Source organism: Perissodus microlepis, chromosome 19 (assembly GCF_051167445.1).
Source record: "Perissodus microlepis isolate ML-2025 ecotype Zambia chromosome 19, ASM5116744v1, whole genome shotgun sequence".
NCBI lineage: Eukaryota > Metazoa > Chordata > Actinopteri > Cichliformes > Cichlidae > Perissodus > Perissodus microlepis.
Window position 1 is genome coordinate 7,884,871 of NC_140479.1, and position 27,711 is coordinate 7,912,581.

The window sequence follows — 27,711 nt, forward strand, 5'->3', positions numbered from 1 at the left end:
GAAACTGCTTTTGGTGCCTGTTTACATTTTATTAAAACATAAAGCTTGCATTATTGGGGGCGTGGCCTCTTTGACTGACAGGTGGATGCTGATGGCTGTAGCAGCTAGCTGCCTGCTAACTGTTTGTGCTGTTGGAGCATTTGGGACCATTTTTAATGACATCATCTGAAAATAACTTGGCTGCTGTGAGGTTAAGATCAGTTCTGGGATTTTGTGTGGATGTTACTGAGCAGTGATTAGCAGGCGTCTGTGTCTGAGCTGGATCCTGCAGGATCTGGGTTAGTTTGTGATGTTTGCTTGAGGACTCTGAGAATCTTTCCCAGTATGTATTTATGGATGTATGTCACCAAAGCTCATTGGTAAACATTCCAGGAAGTTGAGCCAAGGTCCAACTTCTTGACCAAACTTTCTAGCCAACAGAGCGACTGAACCAGTCTCATGACTTCCTGTGGAGTGAATTACAAGAAAACTACAGTTTTTTTCTTCATGGTTTAGAGCTTGATAAATGTTTTGCACGGTGCTGGCTGTGTGGATGTTGGTTATTTGCTGCCCTCTCCAGATGTTTGACTCCAGAGGTTTACTCTGTCCTGTGACTGCTGCTGACCTCAAATACAGGAGCTGAACTGCTGTAGTTATTGATATTATTGCAAGTAAAGACGAACACAGACTAATTTTTCCAAACCCTTTAACAGAGAGATGCTAAACAGGTAAAAAATAATAAAACATGAAACGTTTGGATGATGATGTGAAGATAATATCAGAATGTTTAAACAGAAATGGAAACTTTGGGTGAGACCTGATTATTACTGATGTTTCTGTGCAGCTTTTTCCAACCTGACGCTGTAGATTTACTCCAAACCGCGCAGCAGCAGATTAATGACCTCGTGCTGTGGTTGGATCATCTCAGACCTTCTCTGGGCTCAAGTCACCTCCATTTTTGGCGTCTTCAGTCCATCACCGAGAACAGCCTTTGTGTGGTAATGCCTTTATATTAGCCTGACCGCTGCTCAGAGGCTAGCATCCTGTAGCACGTTACACGTCCGACCCTCCAAACGTCACAGGCGTTCAGTTTTTTGTCTTTGTTTACGTCCAGAATTCAAGCAGAAGCTGAAATGTTTCAGTAATTTGCTGCTAAGCTCTCGTAAATCCTTTAACTCATAAATTCGGAGATCATTTCATCGAAGCTGAAAGAACTGAGAGTTTGTTTCATTTGGACTCACAAATGTTTCATGAAGTCGAGGTCTGTAAAAGTCGGTTGGTTCGCAGCGTTTGTCTCGTTGTCCGGCTGCACAGTCATGACTATAAAGAGGAATAAACGTGTGCGAGAAAATTAATTTACAGTTAAACATTTGAACTTTTTCTACATTTTCACCGGATGCTACTTTTCTTAGATTAAAACATTTTTGCACAGTCGTCCGACAGACAGACGCGTTCACCTAAAAAGGTGCTCAGAAACAGGAAGCAAACGGCACGATTGATTCTTTTACCTCTCGAGCTGCTGTTTTATCTGCAGGTTTTACATTTCTCGCAGCCACCCACGTCCGAATTCGCTCCGACTTTGTTTTATTCCCACGTTTTCTGAATGAAATGCCCCGGAGGCTGTAATCAAATACGAACCGGCAGCCTCTGGCGCGTTTTTTTTCATGAAACAAAGGCAGTATAAAATATAGTTTGAGTGTCCCATTGTTTCACATTAGGGTTTCCTGTTAATAGCCACTTTCAAAGTTGTTTGTGCGATCCCCTTACAGCCCCCACCCACGCTGCCTTCGCACGCACCATTCAAACTACAAAGAAGAAACGCTGCAAAGAAAGTGGAAAGCAGAGGTGTGTGTGTGTGTGTGTGTGTGTGTGTGGGGATGGGGGGTAGAAAGAGACCCCCTGCTGGTTCAAAGTAAAGTCCGCTTAAGCACCAGCACTCCTTTTACATAACGCAGACACACTCGGTGTACGGCTGTTAGTCCTCAGGGAGCAGCTATTGTTTGGATTCACTCTGCTTTCAGCGTGTGTGTGTGTGTGCGTCTGTGTGTGTGTGTGTTACGGCCGTCTGCTGCGCTCCCTATGGGGGCCTTCACTCTATACACCATCGACACCTCATCTGTTCTCCTTCCATACGTTTTCTCAATTAGCTGCAGCGGATGGAGGAGCATTGACAGGCGGAGGGAGGGTTGACATGTTCTCTCACACCTCCGTCTCCTCCGTCTTCTTCCCTTTCTCCATCTCGGGTCATTTTTTTTCCATTGACAGAACGGGGACCCCCCTCTCTGCCTCCTCTTCCTCGAGCTCAGCAGAGGATGGAGAGCCGAGGAGAGAAATCATGGAGGCAGGCACGGATCATTAGCTATATTTGTCCCCACTTCCTGCAGCAGATGATAGATCTAGCTAATTACCCCATGTTGCCAAGCCTATCGCACACGACAAGCGGCCGTCGTTATGGCGGAAATCAGCGTTGGTTTTGGCGTGCGCCGCATAGCTGACGCTATATGACTATTCATGAGCCCGGAGTCAAAGGAGGAGAGGAAATTTCAGATCCTGTCACGGCTCTGTGTGTGAATGTGATTGTTCTGGGAATGATTTTAATGATGCGTGTTCTCCTTCCTCCCTCTGTGCAGAAAATGAGTTTGGAGGAGACGTGGTGAGCCGCTCCTCCCTCGCCGAACGTCAGAAGGTCACGCTGGAAGCAGAGGTCGGGGCCAACGAGCTGTGTCACGCCCACAACGCTTCAGGTACAGCGCGTCTGCAGGATCATTGCCATTCATGTTGGTTTTCCTCCTGAAATCATGGCAACAATGAGGTTTTATGACTCTTTGTACTGATTTCTGATTTATTTATTTGCTCACACAAAAATGTGTTGGCAAAACCAAACTGCAGGTTCTGGAGCTTCAGCTTCTATCGCTGCCTGGATATAAAAAGCAGATTCAGCGATCACGTCGTCATCCAATAAAAGCTTCAGCCAAACATTTAGGAACCAGATTTTTTATTTTAATTTATCAGCTTATCGATCACCTGTTCTGAATCCTGTCCTGTTTCCTGGGAAAGCACCTGAGACCATAAAGTCATCAGGAAAGGGAGCAGGAAGCTTATTTTCCATACAGTCAGACTGTCAGCCAGAGGAGTCGCCCCCTGCAGGACAGCAGAAAGAACTGCACAGGTACATTTTAGTGCTAGTGTTAGCTTATATCTGCACCCTGTTGCATAGATGTGGTCACCTCTGGCTCCACCAAAGCAGCGGGAACATCGCACAAACATGTCCTGGTGGCGTGTCCATCCTTTATGGCTGAGTCTGAACTCTCGTGTAGGGTCAGGTGACTATAGAAGCCCAGATGTTTACAGCTGCTTTTATGTTTAGTAACGATCAAATGCGAGGCTCAAAGATGGAATGTTTTCCAAGCGTCCTGGATGGCGAGGCTGAATAAAATCAGAGTTTTATGAAGGATAAAACACGAGACCCGCTTAGGCATTAAAGAAATCAGGTTAGTTTCACATCCATACCGTTACAGCGCGCTGTCATCGGCGGACCAGCTCATAAATTGTTTTATTATATTGCGATCGCAGCGTTTCAGCGCCCTGCACAGCTGCTGTCACCCACCAAAACCATTTTCATTCCTAGTTAGGAATCACTCCCCAGATTTCAGCCTCACACACACACACACACATGCACACACACACGCACACACACGCCGAACGCCCACTCAGATGCTATCTCGGCGGCCCTTCACACTAATTCAGATGCACTTAGCGTCGGTTTGGCACACGTGTTTACTGCCACTGGATGATGCACGGCGTAAATACCTATTTGCAGTGAAATTCGATAATGCCAGCACGGTTTTGGTGGCTCCCCCCTGCTGCTACGCTGCACGGAATATCAGTGTGTGTCTGTGTGTGTATGTGTGTGTGTGTCTGTGTGTGTGTGTGTGTGAGGGTGGGGTTGGGCGCCATATGCCTGAAACGCATTCTCCCAAAACTTCAAGGGTAAAACAAAGGGAAGCAATGACGATGTGAACTGTTGTGACAGATGTCTGAGCCCCACCCCCTCCTCCCCCCTCCTCCCCTCCACCACCTAAATCATAAACACACACATACAAAATGCTTGTTCTGTGTCTCCGTGCATATTCCAATGCTAACCCCGTTTCTCCTTCCTGAAACCTTTTTTTTTTTTTTACATTTTTTGATGCATTTTATTTTGGCATTGATCTCGACTCTGATTAATGCTGCTGCTGTTTCCTATATGTGAGTCTCGCTCCTGTTCATGACCTGGCTTTGTGTGTTTGTGCAGCCCAGGCTAAAATTCATGGATGCAAATCAGAAAACACGTGAAGAACTTCCGAATAAGGACGCGCTAAAAGGATTGTGCTCGGTTTGGATTCTACCAAATAAACCCGCGAGGACGTCATGCGTGAAATGAAGAGTGAATTACTCCGTTAGCTTCATTAACATTAAGGTTGTGCATCAAAACTCTCAGCCTCTCTGAACTGGACTCATTCTGCTGCTTCCAGCTCCGTGGTTTCATCAGTGAGCAGCTTTGCATGATTCTCTCCTCGTAATAATCCTTCTTTAACCGCCTCACCTCATCTGTCTGAAACTGCTTTAGCTCCTCCCCCTTTAAAGCATTTTATTCTGATTGGCACTCTGTCACAAATAAACTGAAGGTAGGTGTGGCTTCTGTGTCTGGGATGACCATGTAAGGGCCATCTCTGTGACGTCACAAAGATCCCGGAGAATAAAAAACAGTGATAGTCTGAGCTGTGCCTCGCAGCACTGCTGAACACGTGTTTGTCATGTTTGCACGAACACGTGGCGCTCATCAGAGGGTTCATCTAGGCGCCACTGAGTCCTACACCAGTCTGAAACATGATTGGCTGACTGCAACATTAATGTTCAAGCTGAGATTTTGTGTTTCTGTTTTTTTTAACCGGCCAACAAACATTTGTGGCTGTTGTCCAACTTCAGACTAAATTCTGCTGAAACTTTTATTATAATTCCTGTAATTTTAGCAGGAAGGATTACTGTTGAGCCTGTGAAAGCTGATGAAGCCGTTTATTGTTGTCAGTTTAGAAAAATAAAAAACTCTGATCTTTGCTGTTAAACTTTAATGGCCTGTAGTAACTTTGTTTTTGAAAAATATCATTTTAGTTTTGATGTTTTGATGCAAACGTCACCAAACATAGTGCATACCATGACTGGGTAACTCTGCAGGTTACTCATATTTTAGATTTAACATATTGTTTTATTATTTTGTAATGGATGAAGCGTACAAACTGTGGGGGGTGGGGGGAGCACTAACCTTCTTCCAAACAGGACATGAATCAGCGGTTGCCCGGCGATGCCAGGGACTGATTGCAAGTATCCGAGCAACCTTAGCCAAGGTCACCTGCTGGGATGCAACCTGTCTGCAAACAGTCTCAGTCTGACTGATGGAGGTTTCTCATGGCCTCATTAATAATCACAGACAGGTCGTCAGCAACTATATTCTGGTTTTGTTCTTATATAGAAGCAAAGTTGCTGCGAGTTTCAGGCCTGTGAGCTTCTGGAGTCTGATTGGAAACAGTTGATGTGAGTTTCTGTGGATGTAGACGGCAACAGATTTCCACTTCATCCAGTCACACACTGATGACTGAGAGTCTTATTCCTGTTTCATGGATGTGTTAAAGCACCAAACTGCTTCAAAGACAACAGGATCAAACGTTTGTTGGTTACTGTCTCCAGCTGCCGTCCCCTCGTGTCTCCGGTCCAAAGACGACTAATTCCTGCTTTGAATCACAGTTCTTACTTTGAAAACGATGAACAATGAGTTTATGAAAAAAAAGGGAAAATTCATTAACTTAAACATTTACCGAAAGTTCAGTGGACAGTTTTCATTTTGACACACAATCAGTTAGTTGGGTTAAATCTGCTTGCTGTGCAGAAATAATCACACATGCAGAGTTTTCTCATTGTTCGAGGTGTTTTCTTAACTAAGCAGTGTGAACTTTTGGAGCAGGGATCAGCGTGATTCGGTGGTCATTCATCTGGGCCTTTAATGCCATTGATCCCAGCTCTAATTGAGACACAGACAGAGAAGGAGTGGGCCTCCAACTAATCCTCAATAAGCAGGCTAACCTTCATTACAGCCGTGACATTTTCCCATGGGGTGCTAAGAGAGAGAAAAAGCCAGACGGAATACGCATGATTCGCCAACATATGGCGAGCTGCAGAGGCGTGCGCGCTTCCCGGGTCCAAGTCTCCCGAGGAAGCTCGAGGGAAGTAAACGACGAGGCTTCCCGGATCCGCTCGTGTTCGGCGGCGACTCGGGCCTTGCTTCAAACCCTCAGAGAGAGTCCGACAGCGTCAGATAGGCTCTGTTAGTATGCATGTGTGTGCATTTAAACAAGCCGGGCTCACACTTTAGTCCACAGCTCATATCTCCTCTGCACGCATGGAAAGGCCAGCCGTCGCTTACAAATCAGTTCACAGGATGTTGGAGGCAGCTGAGAGATTTGCAGACATTTTTAAAGGTGCTTTATGTTGCAGGGCCTCCCGACTGAACCGCACGTGCTGACGTGTGTCGGACTAACATCCTGCTGGAAGCTGCTATCTCCGCCGATGAAGTGAAGCGAAAACCGTGAAGAATAATCCAAAGTCCAAAGTTTCAAACTAAATCAAATTCTTGTGGCCACGCAGCAATGTTTGTCCCACCCATGATACCGCTGGGGCTCATGTATGTCAGACCTGCACATCCCTCTGAGGCAGGTTTATCCTCTCAACGAGCCGTCATAAATCCCAACACCTCGGAGCGTCCCTGCTTTATTTCCAGATGTCCCTAAATATTCATGCCTGCCTGGCAGGTTTGGGCTGTGACGGAGGCCCTGTTCGGATGTCTCTTTTTATTAAACGTGATTTATTAACACCACACTTACTTTACTGTAGAGCCCCTCAGCTCTAATGGTGTGTTTCTTTACGAACGCCCATAAATGTTTCGACGGGAGAAAAATAAAATGATGAAAAGCGAGGATACCTCGTAAATCTTATTAGTGCAGTAAGGAGGGACCGGCTGAGCGTGTGTTGTTGGTGTGTGTGAGAGCGGGAGATTAAAATGAGACTAAAATGCCCAGTGCTCTTCTGTTTTATCAAAGCTTCTCTGGAACAACGAGCAGCGGCGATGCTATCGCTCCAACATGTGTAATCCACCTCAGACTGGATGAAAAGTCACCTTGTGGGTTTTTATACCTCATGTCGGCTGGGTGGATGCTGCAGTATCTGCGCCTTTCATGGAGACGTAAAAGTCTTTGTTCCTTCATGTGCTGGCTGTGTGCTCGCATGGCTCGTGTTAATAATTAGATGATTCCCAACAATCACTTCAAATCAGCAGGAGGAGCTTCTAATGGTGCGGACAGGAAGTGCTTTTATTGTGCAGCTCAGTGTTTTGGTATTGGTTTCAGTGATCCAAGTAAAATACCTGCAAAACCTGCAGTTCCTCTAACGGCCACCAGGGGCTCCAGCAATGATGGGAGTCCTCATAGACTCCCATGTTAAACTGGCCTGATACACAAACTGTTCTTACATACTGTTCTTCAGCCCCACAGCAGGGCTCCATGTGAAAGTAAGGTGGAATATTTATCCCAGTAAATGAAGAGCCGTCTGTGTTTGATGAGGTCAATAAATGTGTAACATGACTGATTGAACAGTCACATGTTTATGTATAAAAGCTGGCACCGTGGGGCAGATGGAGGATAAAGAGTGACCATGAAGCTTCTTTGGAGTCAGCTCACAAACTCCGTCATCTGTTGTGGTCAGACTTTGGAAATTAATACGGTTCCCAAAGAGTTTCTGAGGAAAAGCGAAGCGCAGCATTGGCGTTACACCTGTGGGTTTGGCTGTTTGCTTTCATGAGGTTTTTAGGTCTCTGTTACCAGTGCAGGGCTTTACAACAACTCGAATCTTACTGAAGGATTTTAATCATTTACACAAACGCTGCCGTCAGTCGTCTCGTGAAATGTTCTTTCCAATGTCGGGTGTGAATTGAAATGTTTGACAAGCTGCAGAAAAATCCCGAGCACCTGAGCGAACATGGATCCAAATGAAAGCTAATTTTGCGACGTGTCTGTTGTGTGTTTAACAGCTTGTTTGTGCCTCTCTGCAGATGGAGGTGGATGCAGATGATAAGCGCCATCGCACACGCTCCAAAGGTATCTGCACACACACGCATATGCACACACACACCATTCAGGGTGACCTTCACTCCCCCAACACAAACACACACAGCGCACACACGCTACTGCACAAATCCCAGACTGTCACACTCGAGTTGGCTTTTCTCGCGGCTCTCTGCTCCTCTATCGCTCGTTTTATATCTGACAGAAACAGAAATCCACATTTTAAGAGCTTTGTTCACAATGAAATATCTACCGCAGCGATATCCACTCCTACGAAACCCTGCGAAGTGAAAACAGGTTATTGAACTTTATTTAAACCAAAGAAACGGCAGCTGTCAGCGACTCTCCTTTTGGAACATCTCAGTAAAACCGAACCGAGGCTCGGTCCACTCTGTCTGAAACATCTAAGATGCTACATTCATATTTTATCCCCTCCAACTCTGAGTGCCCGACATCTTTGACCAGGCGAGGATGAAAGTGGTGACCGCTGCTCCTCCATCACGAGGATCAAGCAGCTCGTCAGCCGTGTGATTGAAGTTCAGGCGAAACCAAAGATGTGTCACTGAGATCATCGTTCCCTTCATTTAGACAGAATCATTTAAACAGAGAGCATCTGCAGTGTAACATGGGACTGACCTTTGACCTTTGTTTGCTAATCCCAGTGATGTTTAAGCCCGTATCCTTCTACAGCTCTCATCTGTGAAACTAGTCCCAGCTGTGTAACGCCCACTCAGGCTGTACGTATCAGTTAAAGCTGTTAGACGAGCAGCATTTAAAAAAGTTTACTTTTGGCAATCAGTGACATACAAATCATCTCAAACGGACGTCTAACAGTCCTGCAGGTCATACACACACAGCAACGAGTCTGCTGTTTGGGTCAAGGGTCATGTCTGTGCACCAGAGGACAGGATCCCAAACGTCAGAATAGAATAGAATAGAATAGAATAGAATACCACTTTATTGCCACTGTTCATGTACAAGGCAATTATTGGATCTTGGTTCAAGGTTCAAGGTTCTTTATTTGTCACATGCATAGTTATACAAGTATAACACACAGTGAAATGTTGCCTGACACGCTCCTCGACATGTGCAAAAAAGGGGGGGGTAGAGGTAGAACATTATGGTGACTTCAAGTTCAGGTTTTTAGACTTACTTTTTTTTAGGAATAATCCATTTTATTATTATTATTAGTAGTAGTATCCGGTCGTTAAGTCTGACGTCACTAGCCGTGTCTGGGCTAAACTCCACTGCAGGTCCATATATCAAACGATCACTATGGCATTACTGAGAGTTGAAAAACTGTCTAAAGTCTTTCATCTTTAATAAAATAATCAGCGTTCTGCTCTACCAGGTGTAACAATTGAGTTTAACATCCAGGCATCCATGAAAATGGAATTTATGACATTTAACAGAGTTAGAAGTTAGCAGGAAGTTAGCTCGCTAGCTTCTATCTAAATACAATATAGCATGTCCTGACTGCGGGGTTTTGGAAACAAATTAAAACGTACAGCTCTGCTATCACTTCCAACATAAATGAAGACAGAAAACTAAACAGCAGTGACGTTTGTAGGGTTACTGAAGTTTGGCTAGCTGGTATATAATGATGACCGCTAGCGACACAGCTATGTTAGCATAATATAAACAAGCTAACTTTTTTTCCACTCGATAAAAGTTAACGTGAGTGTTCTCGGTGGTCAGGAACAAATGTAATTGCATGGCAGGATGCTGTAAAAGGACAACATATTTATTTGTTAATTTATGATCACTCGTGACACTCGAACATTTTGCACTTTTTAAAATCACAGATGTTAAATATAAATAATTGAACCAATTTCCAAAATTCCTCAAAGAGTTTTGTTGTCATGACAGTTTAAAGATTATTTCTTATCGTCACACCAAACGTTTCTGCTCCAGCTGCCTTTGAATGCAGCAAAATAAACGTGTATCGTCTGCAAACATGACAGCGTTTTACTTTTTACTAGCATAAAACCCAAATGTATATATATCATATCATATAAAAATATTATATCAAAATATAATACTGCCACAGAGAAATTACAAATGAAATTTCGACTCTTATATTATAAAGTATATTGAATTTTTTTACAAGCCCTTTGGTCTTTATAATCATATTTGTCACCATGTTGAGATTTTTCCTGCAATAATTCTTTCAATTTGAAATCATAGATTTGAATCAATTTCTTTTCAGTTTCCAAACGTTGTAATATTTAGATTTAGAGACAGTTTATTAACGTTAAACTGTCATCTGACAGTAGTTTTTAATGTTTATCTTAAAAACGTTGTTATTATTAGTTTCAGTTTATTTAGTTTATCAAATATGATATAATATTTATCAGTTATAGAACAGTGTGAAGTCCACTGACTCACACTCATGTAGTCGTCCTGGTCTTAATACATATATGAAAGCGACAACTTTGTGACACTGCATTGTTTCCATATTGTTGATCCAAACATTCAGACGAGAGTAATAAGCTGCAGACAGATCACACACACGTCCTCAGACACAAGTACAGATGATGAATATACGCCTGCATTCAGTGACGTTCCCTCCAGCTCCGTGTTTCCCTGATGATGTCGCAGGAAACTGATGCAGAGTCACAGTCGTGGCCGTTCAGGCGGATTTCACGTTTCATAATCTCTCTGTGTTTCTCTTCCAGTGCCTGTGGATCCAGCATTAACAGAGCTTTTCAGGTCAGTGGGAATGAACACACACACACATACACGCACGCACGCACGCACGCACGCACACACACACACACGCACGCACGCACGCACACACACACACACACACACACCTGCCTGTTTTCCATGATGATCCCATACTCGGGATTCTTTCTGTATTCCTGCCTCTCTGTGTGAGTTCCTCACTCGCGTCCCTCCCTTTGGACATCCTCTGATAACAGCAGAACAAAAACATGCACCACTTTCTTTTTCCAACTCCACACATGAAATATTAAATAAGAGGATTTCTTGTCTGTTTTTGTCTCATGTTCTCAATGTTTTTTCGATGATGGTCGATTATCAATGCATTAAGCATTCAGCACAGTTCCTTCTCTCTTTCTACGCCTACAGCCCTAAAAGTTCTCGCTGGGTGAGTGGAGTGGGTGGAAGGTAGAACTTTATTCTCTTTGTCACTGGAAAAGTTTCCTCTCAGAACAGTTTTAGGAAGTGCCGTCATTTCTAAAACCATCCACTGTGTCAGGAACTACTTCAAGATACTAATTAGCTTAATTTACCTGCTTTAAGTAAGGTAACGTGACTGGAGCCACATTTAAGCTGCTAAAGCTTCGTGCTGGGAAGTGCTGCTAGAAAAAGAAAATGTTGTTGGATAGAATTGTAAAAAACATCTTGTTTGCTTTATATTTACACGATGTATATTACTCACCTGACAGTCTCCAGACTAACATCAGCCATCTTGTGAAAGGGCTGTGACCCTCCAGGTTTAAAAAATTATCACCCTGTTAATCTGAAATAAACTCTTAGCTTAAATGTTTGGCTGATATTAATATCATAGGTGAAACTGACGAAAGTCTGACATTTGACTGGGTCGAACCAACAGCTATGTTGGGAACAAATCACAATATTAATGGACCAGAAGAATAATTGTGTTGTTGTATTTGTTGATCTATCCGAGCTGCTGTTAGGGAGACTTGGTGATGCTGCTGGAAGCTTCAGATGTCAGGTTTCCTGAAGAGTTTCAGAGGAGTCCACCATGGTTCAGGTTAATTTGCACTATCATTAATAACATATGTAGCACAGAATATGTTTACAGCTAAAGTGCACCTTTATGCAGATGACACCATACTTTACTCAGCTGGCTGTACAGAGTCAAGCTTCTCATTCAGCCTGACGAGACAGCAGCACAAACCTGTTCCTGTGATTTATGCTAATCACAGTCGGCTCCTTGTTGGGTACCCGGAACTTTCTCTGAACATTTTCTTATTTTGAACCTTTGCATAACCTTTCAACCTTTCTGGTCACCAATAAGTCCTCTAAAGCTGGAGGCTTTTGTCTGTCAGGGAGAGTTGAGAGCTTTTTTTAAAGTATTATGTTATTCATGTTTTATATGATTTAATGTTGTGCCTTCATGGCCAGGTCTTCCTTGAAAAACAGGACTTCCTGGTTTAAATGAGGTTTATGTGCTCATTACAGCAAATTATTTGACTTCCATAAGGTTGTAAGTGACGTTAACTTTAACCTCCTAAGACCCGAACTCTTCCACAGCAGCATTTTTAATTTCTCTTTGATATTTGGGCTGATTGGGGCCCGATGAATGTAAAAACAAAGAATTACCAGATTTTTTTTTACCTTATTTTTGTTTTTAAGAAAAATAAGAGCCGCATATAAGGATATTTGTTTAAAACTTTGATAGAACAGTAGCAGTATAATGTCCTCATAAGTGAATATCAGGTGCTTGTAGAGCAAAATTGAGTATTTTGGTCTAAATAACCCAAAATGTGATGTCCACATATGTGGACGCCAGGTCCTAGGAGGTTAAAGGGCAATTTAAAGGTGTGGGCAACCACGTGTGTTGCCCCCTTGTGGCCATTAAAAGTAAGGCACATTTAAGGCACTTCTGCGAAGACGAGCTCAGACTTCCTGAGCGGTCTGTTAGTAACGTTACGATCAAATCGAATAGGGACCTTGTGAGTCGGAATCGAATCGATACCCAGCGCTAAGTAACACCACAGCAGCCACACTGTTGGTGGATAATGTCATTAAAATGCTCCATACATGGTTCAGAGGTCCAGTTCAGGTGAAGCCTAGCTGTTAGTCAGAGAGGCTACAACCCAATAATGGCCTGACTCAGTTTTCGAGTGGACATTAGAGGAAGTGCAGGTTTTGGTTGTTTATTTTCCTTCCCCTGAGGAGGGCGACTGGTCAGGACAAGCAGTTACCATTAATGAACTCCAGTTAAAGGCTGCGGCTTCACTCCTCGTCCCCCTGAGACTGTCGACCTGCTGTAACATAAGTCAATAAGCTTACGCGCCTCCATTCGGGCCGTGTCACTCTGTGAAATACCTGAACAGCTCCTAACAAAGCTGTGGATACACTGTGCAATCCAGGCTAGCTCTTAACCAATACGGACTCTTCTGGTTAGACGGTGGAGGCTAAGACGAGGAGGTGCTGACAGTGCGCACAGAGGCTCGAATAAACATGTGGCATGCTTGTTTTTCTCTATTAGCCATGTTGTGTCACCTGGTTGAAAGTGTGGATGCTTCAGTGTCCTCTACTCGTCTTTGCGAGTTGTTTCCACCACAGTAATGTGTGAGTTTCACTTTGTCCTTGGCTGTGTGTTCGGGGGGTAAGATAAGGGTTCCTGCCTACCTATATATATCAATAAATAATATTCCACCTGGAAGATTACTGCGTAGCCTTTAGCTGATATTCATAGATAGTCCAAGGTGTACTCTCCCTGCTCTCTCCCCCTCTCTTTCAGTCTTTCTCCCCCTTTTCTATCATTCTCACCTCCTCCTCCTCCTCCATCCCTCACTGTGCTGCTGCCTGCAGATAGTAATTAATCAGGGGATCGATGGGAAGCCTATCTCCAGGCTGAGGCGTCTATAATGTCGATAATGCTGCTCGATGGCCTCTCTCCCCGGAGAGCTGATAGTCTTCAGGGCGAACACGCTTGACATGGGCCGTTCGGCTCTGCGTATGTGTGTTTAAAATCCTATTCAGCATGGACACTACATGATCACAGTTACAAATGCAGTGAGAGACAAATATAGTGCTGCGTAAAGAGATTAATATGAAAAACTAATAATTTCTAAGATGAAAACTGTTGATTTATGTGAAAAAATCCCAAAAACCAACACAAACCTTTTTGACCTGATTTTACTGATAATACTTTAAAGGCTGATTTTACATCATTTTCATTCTTTCTTTTTAAAATATTTATACTTTAATATTTATCTACACATTAGTTTATATCCTGATCTGCCGTCCTTTGTTATTATTCCATTGTTAGAGAATTGTTATAAAAAACAGAAACAAACTTGATTTAAAACCATAAAAATCTATGAATTCAATATATTTGAAGAACCGCTCCAGGTTTAATGCGGCTGATCCATAAATAAATGTGTTTGGGTAAATGCTTTCATTGGACCAAGATCGAGTGCATTAACAGTGTCTAGGTAATGTTATCAATATCAGGCTTGCATATGGTAAATGGACCTGAGTGACATTCAAATGGCCCATGTTTCTAATAATCAGCGGATGTGCAGTAATCCCTGAAAAGATTGTCACAGTTTTTTCTACTTTTAGATCGAGGTGATGTCATAGACAGGGGATATTCTTAATATGGTCATCTTGTGCAAAGAAGCCCCACCCACCTTTGTTTAGGAGGGGCAGCCAATCAGAAGAAAGGAGCTAAAACAGCTTGTTTCGTACAGAGGACGATCTGAGGAGCTGTGATGTGTGACGTACAAAAGGATTATTTTGGACTGTGAATCATGCAAAGCTGCTGTAATGGAGTGACAATAAAGATGTTAAGGTTAAAAGAGAAGAAAAGATCCACTTTGGTGAATAACTGGCATGATAAATACAGCAGCAGCTGTGCTGTAGCGCACATTTCATCCACTCAGATTAACTTTATTTAAGTCGCTTTCATAGATTATACAGAATGTAAATCATTTGAGGCAGTGGGATCTCAGGTCTCAGCCGCAGTACACCAGTGGGGTCTCTGACTCTCTTGGTTACAGACATCACGTCTGGCTTTTCAGTCACCATCAACTGGCACCGTAATCATAGATGTGCAGGATGGCTAATTGAAGTCAGAGTGCAGCAGAAAGGCACGCATATAGAGCATAATTCAGATTCATGTGGGAAGAAGCTGTTTAGAGAGGGTGCTTTCAGCATGCGGCCATTGCAGCTGCCTTCGTCTGTGCGCAGCTAAAGCAGCAAAGACACTGAAGGAAAAGGCATCCTTTCACGTTTAAAGCTCCAATTACATGGATGAATTTCTTTTATGAAAGAAAAAAGCAAAGGTGGCTTTAAGAGAGGACCCCGTCTCCATAAAGCTCACCATGAGATAGACGGGGAGGCGAGTTTGTGCAGACGGGAAAGCTCACAGCATAAACATTCGCTCCACATCTCCTCTGTCATTTGCATATTTACAGTCTGCCATGCTAATCATGTTTATTGGGGTGTATAAGAACTGCGCATGGGCTCGACGGCGGAGGACAGCTTTCTGCCGGAGACTGTGAGATATAAAAATTACCCCCAGCCCCCCCATTTTTGAAATAAATGGTTCCTCCTGCGGTAATCCAATTTCAAAAAGACAAAAAGAGCCGTCTTACATAACTAGGACAGCACAGGCTTCTGCTAATTATGGTGTTAAGAATTCCCCTGATTTCAAACAAAGGCCAAGATTCGTGCAGATATTTTTATGTTGTGTTCAGTTCTTCATCCAAAAATGGAACTGAAGCTGCAAAATCCTGAGAAACTCAGTGCAAAAAATATAAATACATCAAGGAAATCAAATCCAGATTTGCTCGATTTCACTTTGAACACAGAGATTTCTGCTGTCAGTCCCTCTGTGCTTTATCTCTGAAGTGTTGAGAACAGTTAAGTAAGGAGGATAACGGCTAAAGCTCCTCATTTTCCCCCTGTCAGACTCCTGCTCCCTCACAAAAGAGATGAGGTGGTCACCGCCTGGCCGAGGAAGAGGGCTTTAGATCGTCAGCGTTAGAGCTGAAACGAGGCCAAACAGGAAGCGATCGACACGGCACAGATCCAGTCTCCTCTCTTTGTCTCACCCACACGTCTCCCTCGTCCTTATAGCTCCACCATAGGCTGCGTTACACTGACCCACCCTTTTTTGCTCGGGGTCGTCGCTCCGAGCCGCCCACGGGCTCGAGCCCCTGCAGCCATTCTGCACATCGCCGCGGGGCTGACGGACGCCGCTGCATCGATCCAAGATCAGCAAGAATGGAAGTCTTTTCTTTCACCGCTCGTGGTTTTATAACACACCAAGGCACGCTGTGCACAGAAGATAATTAAAGACAGCTAAAATAAACATGGAGATATCACTTCATCAGCCTGCCCGACTCTCCTTCCTCCTCTTCCCCTTCCTAACACTCTATCCTTTCCTGCCTCCTTCCCTGCCTTCCTTCCTCCCTCCCTTGCCCCCTCCCTTTTCTCTCTGGCAGAGCTAATTCCCTCTTCAGATGGTGCGGCTCTCATTTGCATACTTATCAAAGTGTTTGGACTATCCGACAGAAGCTGTAGGAAGGTGGGGTCATTAATATGTTAATTAGCCCCTTCGCTCCATCCTTTTTCTCCCCCCGCCTTTTAGATGCTGGCGCACCATCCGTATCCTCCACCTCTCTCAGCCTTTGAATGTTTGGATACCCTCAGAGGCCCTGCAAATGCCATAAGACTCTGCAGACATGCACACACGGGGCTTAGGTTCACAACGACGTATAGAGAGTGCGTTTGCATGCATGCAGACAAATACACATCTGTGCTGTTGGATTAGCAACGTTTGAGTTTTGCATAGGAAATTTTAGCACCGTGTAATGATGTGGTTACAAAATTGAGCAAATATTATCAATCTTTGCCGTCAAGACAAGTTTATCTATCTCAGTCACGGTGATGTCTGAATTTTAAGTGAGTGGAGGATGATATGTTTTCTTTTCATTATTATCAAACACAAAATTAAAGACAAATGTAAAATATATGTCTAAAGTAAGCCTCTATTATTATTATTAGCACTCTGAGCTAACTATTTCCTAAAGAAAACACTGAGTGTTAATGCTAAGCCAAGCTTAGAAGTAACAATCAAGCCACTGAGTTGACTTGGAGGCAGTTCTGGTTGATATTCCCACCTGACCTGCTCAGAATCAGCTCATTTTAATTTTTAGCATTTTTAACACAATATATGCAAAATCTTACCTTGATACAATGAATAATTTCTGAGGTCCTTGAGTGTTTTTATTTTTTTTTAAATCTGTGAAGGTCCCTGTACGGCACTTAATCTGGGATGATTGGGGGCTTGTCCGGGATCTTTGAACAGAGATGGGCAGTAACGCATTACTTGTAACGCGTTACTGTAATCTGATTACTTTTTTCAAGTAACGAGTAAAGTGAGGGATTACTATTGCAAAAACGGTAATTAGATTACCGTTACTTTCCCGTAGGAACGCTGCGTTACTGCGTTACTAAAACCGTGATTTTTTTGCGAGAATGTCTCATGACAGTGACGTAAGCAAGTGCGACGTTCATGGCAACAGCTGTGTGCAGATCAACAATGGATCATATATCGAGTGCGGGAGAGAGTATGAGCATGCAGCGTTTAAAGCATGGAAGTACTGACCTTACTTTGAGTTTGATTCCATAAAAAGTGACAAAAACATTAGTGTCCATTGTGCGTGGGAAGAAAACTTCTTTTTACACCAAAAAAACCCCCTAAACAAGCACCGAGTGCGCTACCACGTAATGGGAAATTCACAGAGAAACTCGCGGATTCTTCCACTGACCGCTGCGCCACACCTGCACCATGGTAAACCTCCGCCTACCCTACTCCTGCTTTACAGGTGAAAATAGAGCAACAGGACTGCTAGTCTTTGATTTTATTTACTTTCTGCTGTGTTTTACTTGCATCTATTTGAAAGACTGAGTGTAAACACAAAAAATATTTTATTTTATGTGCTGGAATGTGCAGAAAATAGGTTTAAATGTTAAACTAATTTCTTCAAGTCAGAGAATGTTGGATATAATTTAATTTTTGCTTGATGCATAAAGTTAAAAGATTAAAACGGATAAAACAAGTTTAAAAAAAAGAGACTTTTCCATTTGATTACATTTTGTATGATGGATTATGCAGAAAAAGTAGAATTGGGTTGACAGATCTATCGCTTTATCACCTATTCAGGTTGTAAATCGTGTTTTTAAAAAGTAACTAAGTAATTAATTACTTCAGTAATCAGTAAAGTAACGGGATTACTTTTTTGGGGAAGTAATCAGTAATTAGTTACTGATTACTTTTTTCAAGTAACTTGACCAACACTGTCTTTGAACCCTGTCTGGTTTGTTGAAATGGAATTGTATTTGTTTTTCTGCGTGCACACTTGAAGTGGCTTTGGTTTTTAGTTTTGTGAATAATATTCTTTGGAGTACGTTTTGATCTGTGTTTAGATTGATTTGCTGTTTGAGAGCTCCTTTGAGTGATTCATAATCAGTATTTCTACTTAAGCATGTTTGAGAACCTGGGCGCAGATTGCCTTGGAAGCATTTCCCTTGTTGGTTACCTTTTGGTTCTTGTGGAATCGAGTTCCCAGTCCCACCATCTGCTCGGGTTAAGTCTGTAGGTGTATGTTGTGGTGTGTTAATGTTGGTCCTGGTTTATTTCTTATTTCAGACCAGCATAAGTAAACCTGTTCTGGTTGTCATTGTATTTGTGGAAGCCTGTACTCCCAGTTATACTGACTGACATGAATAGACACGGTGTATTAAAAATTCCCAAAAGTTCTGAAGTACAGTTTAATAATTGTATTCCCATGGCACTGTCACATTTATTTAAAAAATCACTTCATCAGGGAGCTAAACAGATTTCAAACAAACAACGAATCACCTAACTTGTAGACTGTGAAGGAGGCCAAACTGGTTTCCTATGAGCTCAAAATATTTGTCGTATTGAAATAAAAAGTCCCATCAGTCCATTTATTTGTATTTATCACGTGTTTGTATAGAAAAAAAGGCTTATTGGGCTTGTTGCTATCAGGCACCATGACTTTCAACCCGGAGACTGTGCTTTGAGTATCATCTCTGATCAATTTCAACTCAACCGCTCCATAAAGCATCATTTATTCTGGCTGAGGTTGAGAGTGCCCTCTATGGAGCAGGAAGTCCAGACAGTGGGAGTTCCCCTTGGCAGGTATAGCAGTCATACACTGCGTATGAAATATAGATGAAGCCACCACAATGTTGGTTCGTAAAATCCTGTTTTGAGTGTTCTGGCTGTTGCCATCTTAGCTTTTTGAAGACCTTCCGGTCCTTTTTGACTGTAATGGGATCATAATTTCCTAAATGAACATCATGTCATATTCAATAAGACTAGAAATAAACCATAAATGCATCAGGAGTCTTTAATGTTTACTGAGCTCACAGATCCATGAGCTGCAGGTTCGTTTTATACAATCTGACGAGTCATCCCTGCTGGACATTGGCTTCAGTTTTCAGACTCTGAAGCGTCACATACCCAAACCCTAACCCGGCTTTTAATTACACTCTGTGGCAGAAATAGGTTGTAATGGTAGCCCACCTCTGAGGCTGAAGCTCGTGTAAAAGCTTCACTCTGAGTGCAGTGCCAGCCTTCAGCAGGACGCCGTTAATGAAGAATATGTCCTGTACATAAAGGTTGGAGGTCAGAAGTGGAGTCATTCAGCAGCAGCAGCAGGACACCTTGTTAACTCAGACTTATCTGCTCACGAGCAGAGGTTAACGGGTCTGTTCTAACAAGGTTTCTATGGTTAGTCAACACTGATACAGGTGACTGAAGAAGATGCTGGCAGTAATTAAAAATGACAAGGGGAAGTTATCAGCAAATGTTGGCGCAAGGCATCTTGGGAATTGCTGTCCTTGATGCTATTTAAACTCTGTGGTTTGAGCACTAGAATCCACATAATCGTAGCGTTTATTCAGCCGTACGCTGGCAAACAAAGGCATGTGGTTCCTGAACGCGAGGCTTGGAAATAAATCAACATTTTTGTGTGGAAACAGAAAGGTAAGCAGCAGCCAGGAGACAAACTGTTACAACATCCTGCTCACCGGGTTTGATTTCAGCTTTTCAAGGACTTGAACAAACAGGATTCACTGAACGCACTCACTTTAGGGAGACTTTCTTTCATGCTTTCACCTCTGGCTTCTGCCATTGTTTTCACAGAGATACCTGCAGTAAATTGGGCATAAACATCAAGAAGTGTTGTTTTCCAGCCCTCGTTCTTTTAAACGTTCTCGTAGAACAGGCCGTTTTGATATTGATGAGCGAAGAATGAGGACGGTAGGAAGGGAAAGGCAAAGAGATTAGGCGAAACAAAAGGTGAGATGAGAGAGCGCTCACCTTGTTCTAAGCAGCAATAAAAGCCTCGCTAATCCACCTGGCCTTGCCTCTGAGGACATATTTCTCTGTGTGCCAAACGGAGAGGGTGTTCAATTCAACCCACACAGGGCAGACTTAATAATTACTCTCGCTTTGAACGCAATTTCCTGGCTGTGGGGAATGATTGACAGATTGTATCCATGGTGTCAGGGGGGCCAGCCACGCCCACCCTGACTAAGGTAGAAATTAGAGAGCAGCAGGAGCTAAATTACACCTTAGCAGAGACCTCTGGCAGGAGGACAGGAGGGGAAGCATGATGAATGAGAAAAAGATCAGAACGGAAAGGTAGCGGGTGAGTCGCGTGGGAGCACGGAGATGATTGGTGGAATGGCTTGGAAATACATTTGAGGCACACGCACGCACACACACGGATGCTGGTAGACACACAAAGGCTCGCGCTGAGGTAATGGGTCTGCAGTACTATTGGAGTGCAAAGGGAGAGACACTTAAATGCCATCTCTGCAGTTGGGATGCTATTTACTCCCTCTCCCTTGCACACAGCCGTCTCTGCTCTCTCCACTATGTCATGCTCTCAAAGCACTCAGACTGATATGAGAGCAGCGAGCGGCCGGCAGAGTGGCACAATGAGTCTTCGGGTATCTACAGTGGAGGAGCTCAACAACAGCAGGAAGTGCACAGAAAGAGTGACGGATCGCTGCAAAGCAGAGAATAAATCTGCAGCGTCCCTCTGAAGAACCTCATTTACTCGTAACGTAGAGAAAAGACCCAAAGAATGATCTGCTTCCACAAATATCTTCTTCCTTTGTGATTAAAAACACATTGGTTATCACGAGCACTTCAAAAGTGAGACGTTCCTTCGTTGCCTCCAGCAGTTTGTGGGCTGATTTCTAAGTGAAGGACGAATTGAATGAAGCCTGTTTTCCCACCAGGAATTTGATTTCCAGGTGAAAACCACAGCCAAACATTGAACGTCCAATATTTGAAGGGCGGGGTTAATGACTTTCACTGTCCATTCGCAGGCGCTCTAATACAGGCTCGAGGTCAGCTGTTTCATCCAACCTCCCAAACTGTCCGACCTGATTATTTCATTTCATACGACCGTGATGAAAATAATCAAAGCAAAATGAAATGCTAACCTGATGTGTTACACTAAAGCAGAACAGTACTGACTTTGTCCTACACTAAATCAATGACTTCTCTGTAGTAATAGTCAGTAGCAGTACAGGCCAATCAGACAGCTAGCTGCAGCTGTTCAACCCCGTCACACCAAAACTGTCCCTGAGTAACATCTGGAAACTACTCACCCTCATCTCGTCTCACTGTTTGACACATTTTGTTATGTAGGCCGTCTGAAAATAGCCTACAAGCTGCTGAATCTACAATGTGAAATTCTCTAACAGGAAATTCCAAGTTACAAATACCCACCTTAACCATAATATTTAGATTCAGCTAATTGGACTTTCTCATGGTTTCTCACGTATCGTGTCACGCTGTCATCTACGTTGGACGCAGTTCAACCAGGAAACTTGAGTTGTGAGTGGTTGATTTCTGCGCTCACTAGCAGAGTACTGTGGTCGTAGTTTGCTTGGAAGATGCAGACTTGTCTGCAAACACTTGCTGAGTGGCAGCGAAACACCAAAAAGTCACGCAAACTGAAAATGAGACTGTTCGCCTTCAAAATAAAAGCTTTTCAGAGTTTCACTTGAGATCGTTAATTTTTGTGTACAAATTCCATGCAAACTGGTGGTGACCACGGCAACCGTAGCTGCCAAAGGAAAGAGGTTTTTGCCAAATGGGTGGAGAATACAAACTGGTGACCACTGTTTGGCAGGCAGTTGCAGAGCAGTCTTTGGACAGGTTACATGGTTAGTGACAAGTTCTGGGTTTTGAGCCATAAGTGACCATATTTGGATCAGAGGGTGGAGTCCTACTTTCAGCTCCAGCCACAGATACTAATCTAATCAGTCCGCAGTAACATCCAGACAAAAATTCACTCAGCGAAACTGGAGCTGGGACTTGTTGGACCGTCTCTCAGTATAATTAGCTGCACAGCAGCCATGTTAGTCAGATATTATATTGGTCAGATGCTTTAAAAATACTCCAAAAGGAACAAACCAGTGTTTGTATGTAGACGTGTTTATTTCTGCTGTAAGGTTGGACATTTTAACATGGGAGTCTACAGGGACTGATTATATTTGAAAGACAGCTTCAAGTGGCCATTAGAGGAACTGCAGCTTCACTTTTCACCCCCAGAGGTTGCGGCTTTGTGCCAAACCACTTATTCCTCCTGATGGTCTGATGGTCCACTAGGAGTCAGATGGTGTACTGTAGGTTTACCTCTATCTGGGTAAAGTGCTTCCATCCTGGCTTTAAGGGCCCTCGACTGGAGCAGAGCCTTCAGAACAGGCTCTTCACCTGAAGAAAGAGAGGGGACAGAGGCGAGGGGCAGCTCACTGACACACATTCGCATCCACATCTACATCGGCGCTCTTAATGCGATCACACACGCACACGCACAACCTACTTCACATGTAGAGCAGCATTCCCAGCTGAGTGCCGCTCTCCAACCTGGCAATTTGAGCGGAAAGAGAATCCAGCTAAAGTACACAGGGCGTCATGCTGATTTCACAACAGGGGGGTTGAATGGCAGAATGGCCTCACTACAGCCCTCGTTACTGATCCGGCAAGATCCGACTCATCTGTTTCAATAGCACTCTATCATTTGCACTTATGTGTGCATGCACAAGTGGAGGCAGATTGCACAAGTCCAAATTTTTCGCTGGAAATGCTGCTTCTATGTGACGCAGGACCAATTTCACGCAGTCAAACCTGCACGGCACGAGCGAGCGACGAGCACACGGAAACGCGTACCCACAACAACGTCTGACGGGGATGTTTTTGGGTGACATTTAGTTTCTAGGTTGCACAAGATGCTCGTATAAATGAATCATGAGTGAATCTGTGAGGTGTGAATAATAGATGGGAGGAGAGGTAAAAACAAAGGAGTTCTGTTATTATTTGTTAATAAGACACTCTGGAGCATCACTAACTAGATCTCATTACCTCCGTAGTCACAGGCATGTATACACACACATTTTCCCACACACCACATGCCAAACTCATGCACAAGTCTCTCATCCTGCATGACTATTTTTACCTGTGAAGCCTGCCGTTGCCTAGCGCTCTGTAATTACAGCCCACACTCCACCAATGAGTGATTAGAAGCAATGATGGATGGGTTAACGCTGTCACCTTAGGATGCCGTGGTGCTGAGCTAATTATACGAGCATACACGTGTCACATACCTGATAGCCCTCTCAGCCTTCTGCCATAACTCTGGAACAGGTGCGATAAAGGTGGACGATGTGTCTCCTGTTAATCTGCATATAAGGCATGATGAAGTAACGCCGCGGCTGATTAATAGATCTCCGTGGCTCCTAAATGAGTTCCTTTGGTGTCACTTGGCACTTTAAATTTGCCTCATCAAACATCTGCTCCTGCGGCGTTACCATTTGTAGGCGGCCACGAGTTTTCCACTTAAAGCCAGCGCCCTGATTTCATCATCACCATCATCATCATCCTGTGTGAAAACACTGCCAAAATATATTTGGAGATTTTCACAATTTCAGTTTTTCTTTTCACCGCCTGAAAAGCTATGGATTTCCTGTCATATATGGATTCTGTCTCTGCATAGACAATGTCTGTGCAGGATGGAGATGGAGCGCGCGCCTACTTATACATGCAAAGTGTGTGCGTGCAGACGGGGGATGTGAGGGGTTGCGTTTATGATTGCCACGACTGCAGCTGGGGCTGTGGGCTGAGTAATTGCCTGTCTTGGTAGGGGGAGCGTGGTAGCGAGCTAAAAGTCAAGTGCTCTCTTCCTGCTGTAGACCTCATTTGGATTCCACATAGCTAGCTAGCAAGCTAACGCCAGCCTTGGGCCTGTATTATTCATAGCTTGACAGATAGCTCTCACTAAAAGCATTGGAAGTGGGCCAGGTGGTGATGGAGCGACAGGGGAAGCAGCAACACTGCACCTCGCTCTCTGCCTGGCAGGAAGAGAAACAGATATGGAAATTGAAGATACAATGGAGCAGCAGAGAGATGAGCAGCTTTAACAGAAACAGGGAAATGCTAAGTGGGATCGGTACGGAGATGAAGAGAGTGAAGAGGTGAAGAGGGGACGAAAGGAATCAGACAGAATTATCTGAAGGCCGCGTGAAGCTAAAGGACAGTGCAACTACAAGACATTAAAGCAAAGATAGAGGACGAGCGAGCTCACCGCAAAATGGAGAGAAGACAGAAGCAGAGTGACTGTGAAGAGAGAAAGAGGCAGCCATCCACCCCCGCCAAGCTCAGGAACCCCTCTGCCTCCATGTGCAGAACCAGATAAGGTCGCATTAATCAAAATCTGCCACTTCCCCTTCCAAAAAAACACCGTCTCTGCCATCAGCCCCCCTCTGTGAAGTATCTGTCACCGAAACAGAAATTTCCATATTTAATGGGAAAGCTTTATATCACCAAAAAGACAGTGTGGGCTGAGGGTGAAAGAACAGAGTCGGTCGGATCTGTCAGCTTTGTCATTAGCTTCTACACTTTAGGCTTCATGTGGAGCCTCGGGGTTCATTCAGTTTGGCTCCGACTCAATTGTTATCATTCCCGCAGTATGATGACGGAGCCGGTCAGACATCGGTCGCTGTCACGTGCAACCAGAGGAACTATGGTGTAAACAGCGCATTATAAGGTTACTATTTCCTGTTCCTGTGCCTACTGCACGTCAGAGCAGTGAGTCCTTTTTCACTCAGTGAACTCCTTCATGTGAAAATGTGCTCTTTTGAATTCATTTTAAACCAGATTTGATTCAGCTTTACGTTTACTTCACCAGTTGGTATATATTTAGTTTACCACATGTGAACAGTCACAACCCTTTACCGCTCCATTTAACAGCTGTTCACTTTGTTAAATCACCATTTTCAAAGGTTCAGTCAATATGTTTTAGCTAACTATTCCACTATTATTAGCTGTTAGCTATTCTTCTAGCAGGCAGTGTTCCAGTCTCTGGAAGCAGGATGAACTCCGCTTGACTTCAAGTCACTGAAACAGGTGAACATAGTTGACTGTGCAAAGTGTGACCATTATTGTCTTAATCCCCCGTAGATATGAACAGTTAGCCATGTCACAGAGCTCAAAGCCTTTTAACTCTGCTGTGGCTTTATTGTTATTAATATATCTGAAGGAAAACCTCATTAACAGCTGTTTTTATCTTAGCCACGACAACCATATGACTTTGTGGAATTTGGTGCATCATTGGAAATTAAAAAGTGTATAAAGTATTTAAAATTCGATCAGCCTTAAACATCTGCAGCAGTAATATTGATCCATGTAACACTGATGTGGAACATTTGTAGAATAATTACTATTATTATAATCATATTATTACTACTACTATTAATAATTGCCTTTACTTTGAATGCGTTATGTGCAGTTTGCCAATAATGCAGTTTTTTGTGCAGGGAGGTGTTTACATCGTGTTTTATTTGCTTCATGCCATCAGTCTGATACGATTTTTTAATTGTGCAGAAATGTGAGGATACAGCTGAAAATGATGAGACAGGATCATTAAGTTGTTTTAATTCTGGTCATTTTTATGTTGTTGAAAATTGGAGGAAGATAGGAGGGGCTTAAATCATAATGTTAGCTGGTTGTTTCAGTCATCTAGTGTTGGTCAACAGTTATGACTGATATTAACAGCACTACTTTTAGCGAGTTCACCATTTCTGTCACTTTTTACACGAGTGCATTTTGGCTGTTTCCGCTGTGTATCCTTTACTTTTAGGCAGCTTTCAGCTCTTCATGTTTACTCAGTTGTTAAACTGTAATTTCTCGTTTTGTGAGATAAGTTGAATTTATCAGCCTAGGATACTGCAGACGAACCCCCTGGGGTATTGGTAGGCCTGAATTCCTGTGTGAGAGAATAACTGTGCATTTTTCTGCTGTCTGTTGTTTCCTCGTATGAACCTTTAATGCATTTTAAAAAAGCCTTTGAAAGCATTTCAAAGCCAGGGCTGCTAAATGTACAGTGGCACACACATGCGACTTCCTTTTTGATGACATTTGTTTATTCCCCCTTATTTGCCTCCTGTGCATATTATGACAAGCCTGCAGACTACCTTTCTGACATCACCCGGCGTCAGATAAACAGGTGGTGTTTATGCTTTTTTCATCCTCTTTTTTCTTCTTTTTTAATAACCGCATCCCTGAGGAAAGACATCAAAGGGAATAACAGATCATGTGCGGTGAGCGCGGAGCGTGCCAGGGGGACATGATGGGCATGAAGAGGGGAGGCGGGGGGCAGGCAGCTGCTCAGGGCCAGCTTCAGGCCCGGGCACATCCTGACCCCTAACCCCTGAACCCACCACCAGCCCTCCCTTCCCCCCCGCCTGCCTCCTCCGGCCAGCCCTTCGCTTAGAGCAGCTGCCAACTAAATTACATCAATGTCAAAAAGCCCTCCTCCTCCTCCACTGCTGGAGAGACAGGGCTTAGTAAACATGGCACAGAGTGGGAATCACAATGAAACACACAAAGGGCAGACGCTTTATTCTGAACGCCAGTATTCGGTAAAAGATGAGGCTGGTGTTTCTTGTTATTGTCGACAAATCTCACGAAAATAGCGAAAGCAGCCGTGCTTCGGTGCATCCATACGTTCTCTGTTCTCCAGCTGCTCCGTGGCTCTCAGCACAAAGCCTGCTGGTTCCTGCTGGAGATGGAAATCTGGAGAAATGGGACATGAAGATGTGCACTTTGATTTAAAAAGACAGCTTCGTGCTGCAGGTTTTAGCAGTATATCCAGTATAAGGAACAAATCTGCTCATCCGAATAAATGGGCTAACCACGAGAAGGAGCTCCTTTCCAAAATGGCTGATAGGCCAGCAGCTAACTCACCGGCTTCCCTGTGCGCTCCTCTGAGTTGAGGGTGATTGATTGAAGTCATTACACTTGTGGAGAGACTCCTTACCTGGCTAATCCAGGAGTGATTTTAGCTGCAGCATGACAGATAGCCACATTACACCCCCTGATTCTGCTGCCCGATGAGCTCCCTGCCTCCAGCTCTGCTGGAACATTATGCAGAGTAGCTTGTACGATAAACACAGATCAATAATCGACCAAATCTCCGACCTCGGAGTTAATTCAGGGGCCTCGAAACACAAATACTTCATGATCTAACATTAAAATACTGCATTTGAGCTCAGAGTATTTAGTTATTTACTCACAATGAGGTACACAGTAAGTGAAAATCACATGTCATTGTAGTTATTTCAGCTTCAGTCCAAAAGACTTTTTAAGCAATTTAAATGTTCACAGCGAGGAAAACCCGACAGTTGTGCTAAAGTCACGGCGCGCTGCAGTCACCTCCATGCTTTGGTGTAGGCTGGTCACAGAGCTGATGTTAGATATTAATTTTCATCTGTTCAGATTTATACAAATGGTCAAAATCAC

General features: G+C 43.6%; 1 protein-coding gene across 10 annotated transcripts in view; it reads left to right on the forward strand.

The window, feature by feature from the left end:
* The window catches only part of myt1lb (myelin transcription factor 1-like, b), a 108,300-nt gene that overhangs the window by 32,506 nt on the left and 48,083 nt on the right, over window positions 1-27,711 (forward strand). For 8 of the 10 annotated variants that reach the window (XM_084914405.1, XM_084914404.1, XM_084914410.1 and 5 more), the window contains exons 2-4: window positions 2,610-2,723; window positions 8,117-8,162; window positions 10,808-10,841. In XM_084914405.1, the coding sequence (XP_084770531.1) occupies window positions 8,117-8,162; window positions 10,808-10,841 (80 nt within the window). In that variant the 5' untranslated portion in view covers window positions 2,610-2,723. Of the gene's footprint in view, window positions 1-2,609; window positions 2,724-8,110; window positions 8,163-10,807; window positions 10,842-11,693; window positions 11,872-27,711 lie in introns of those variants that run through there. The other 2 variants (XM_084914413.1, XM_084914406.1) reach the window with 2 other exon arrangements.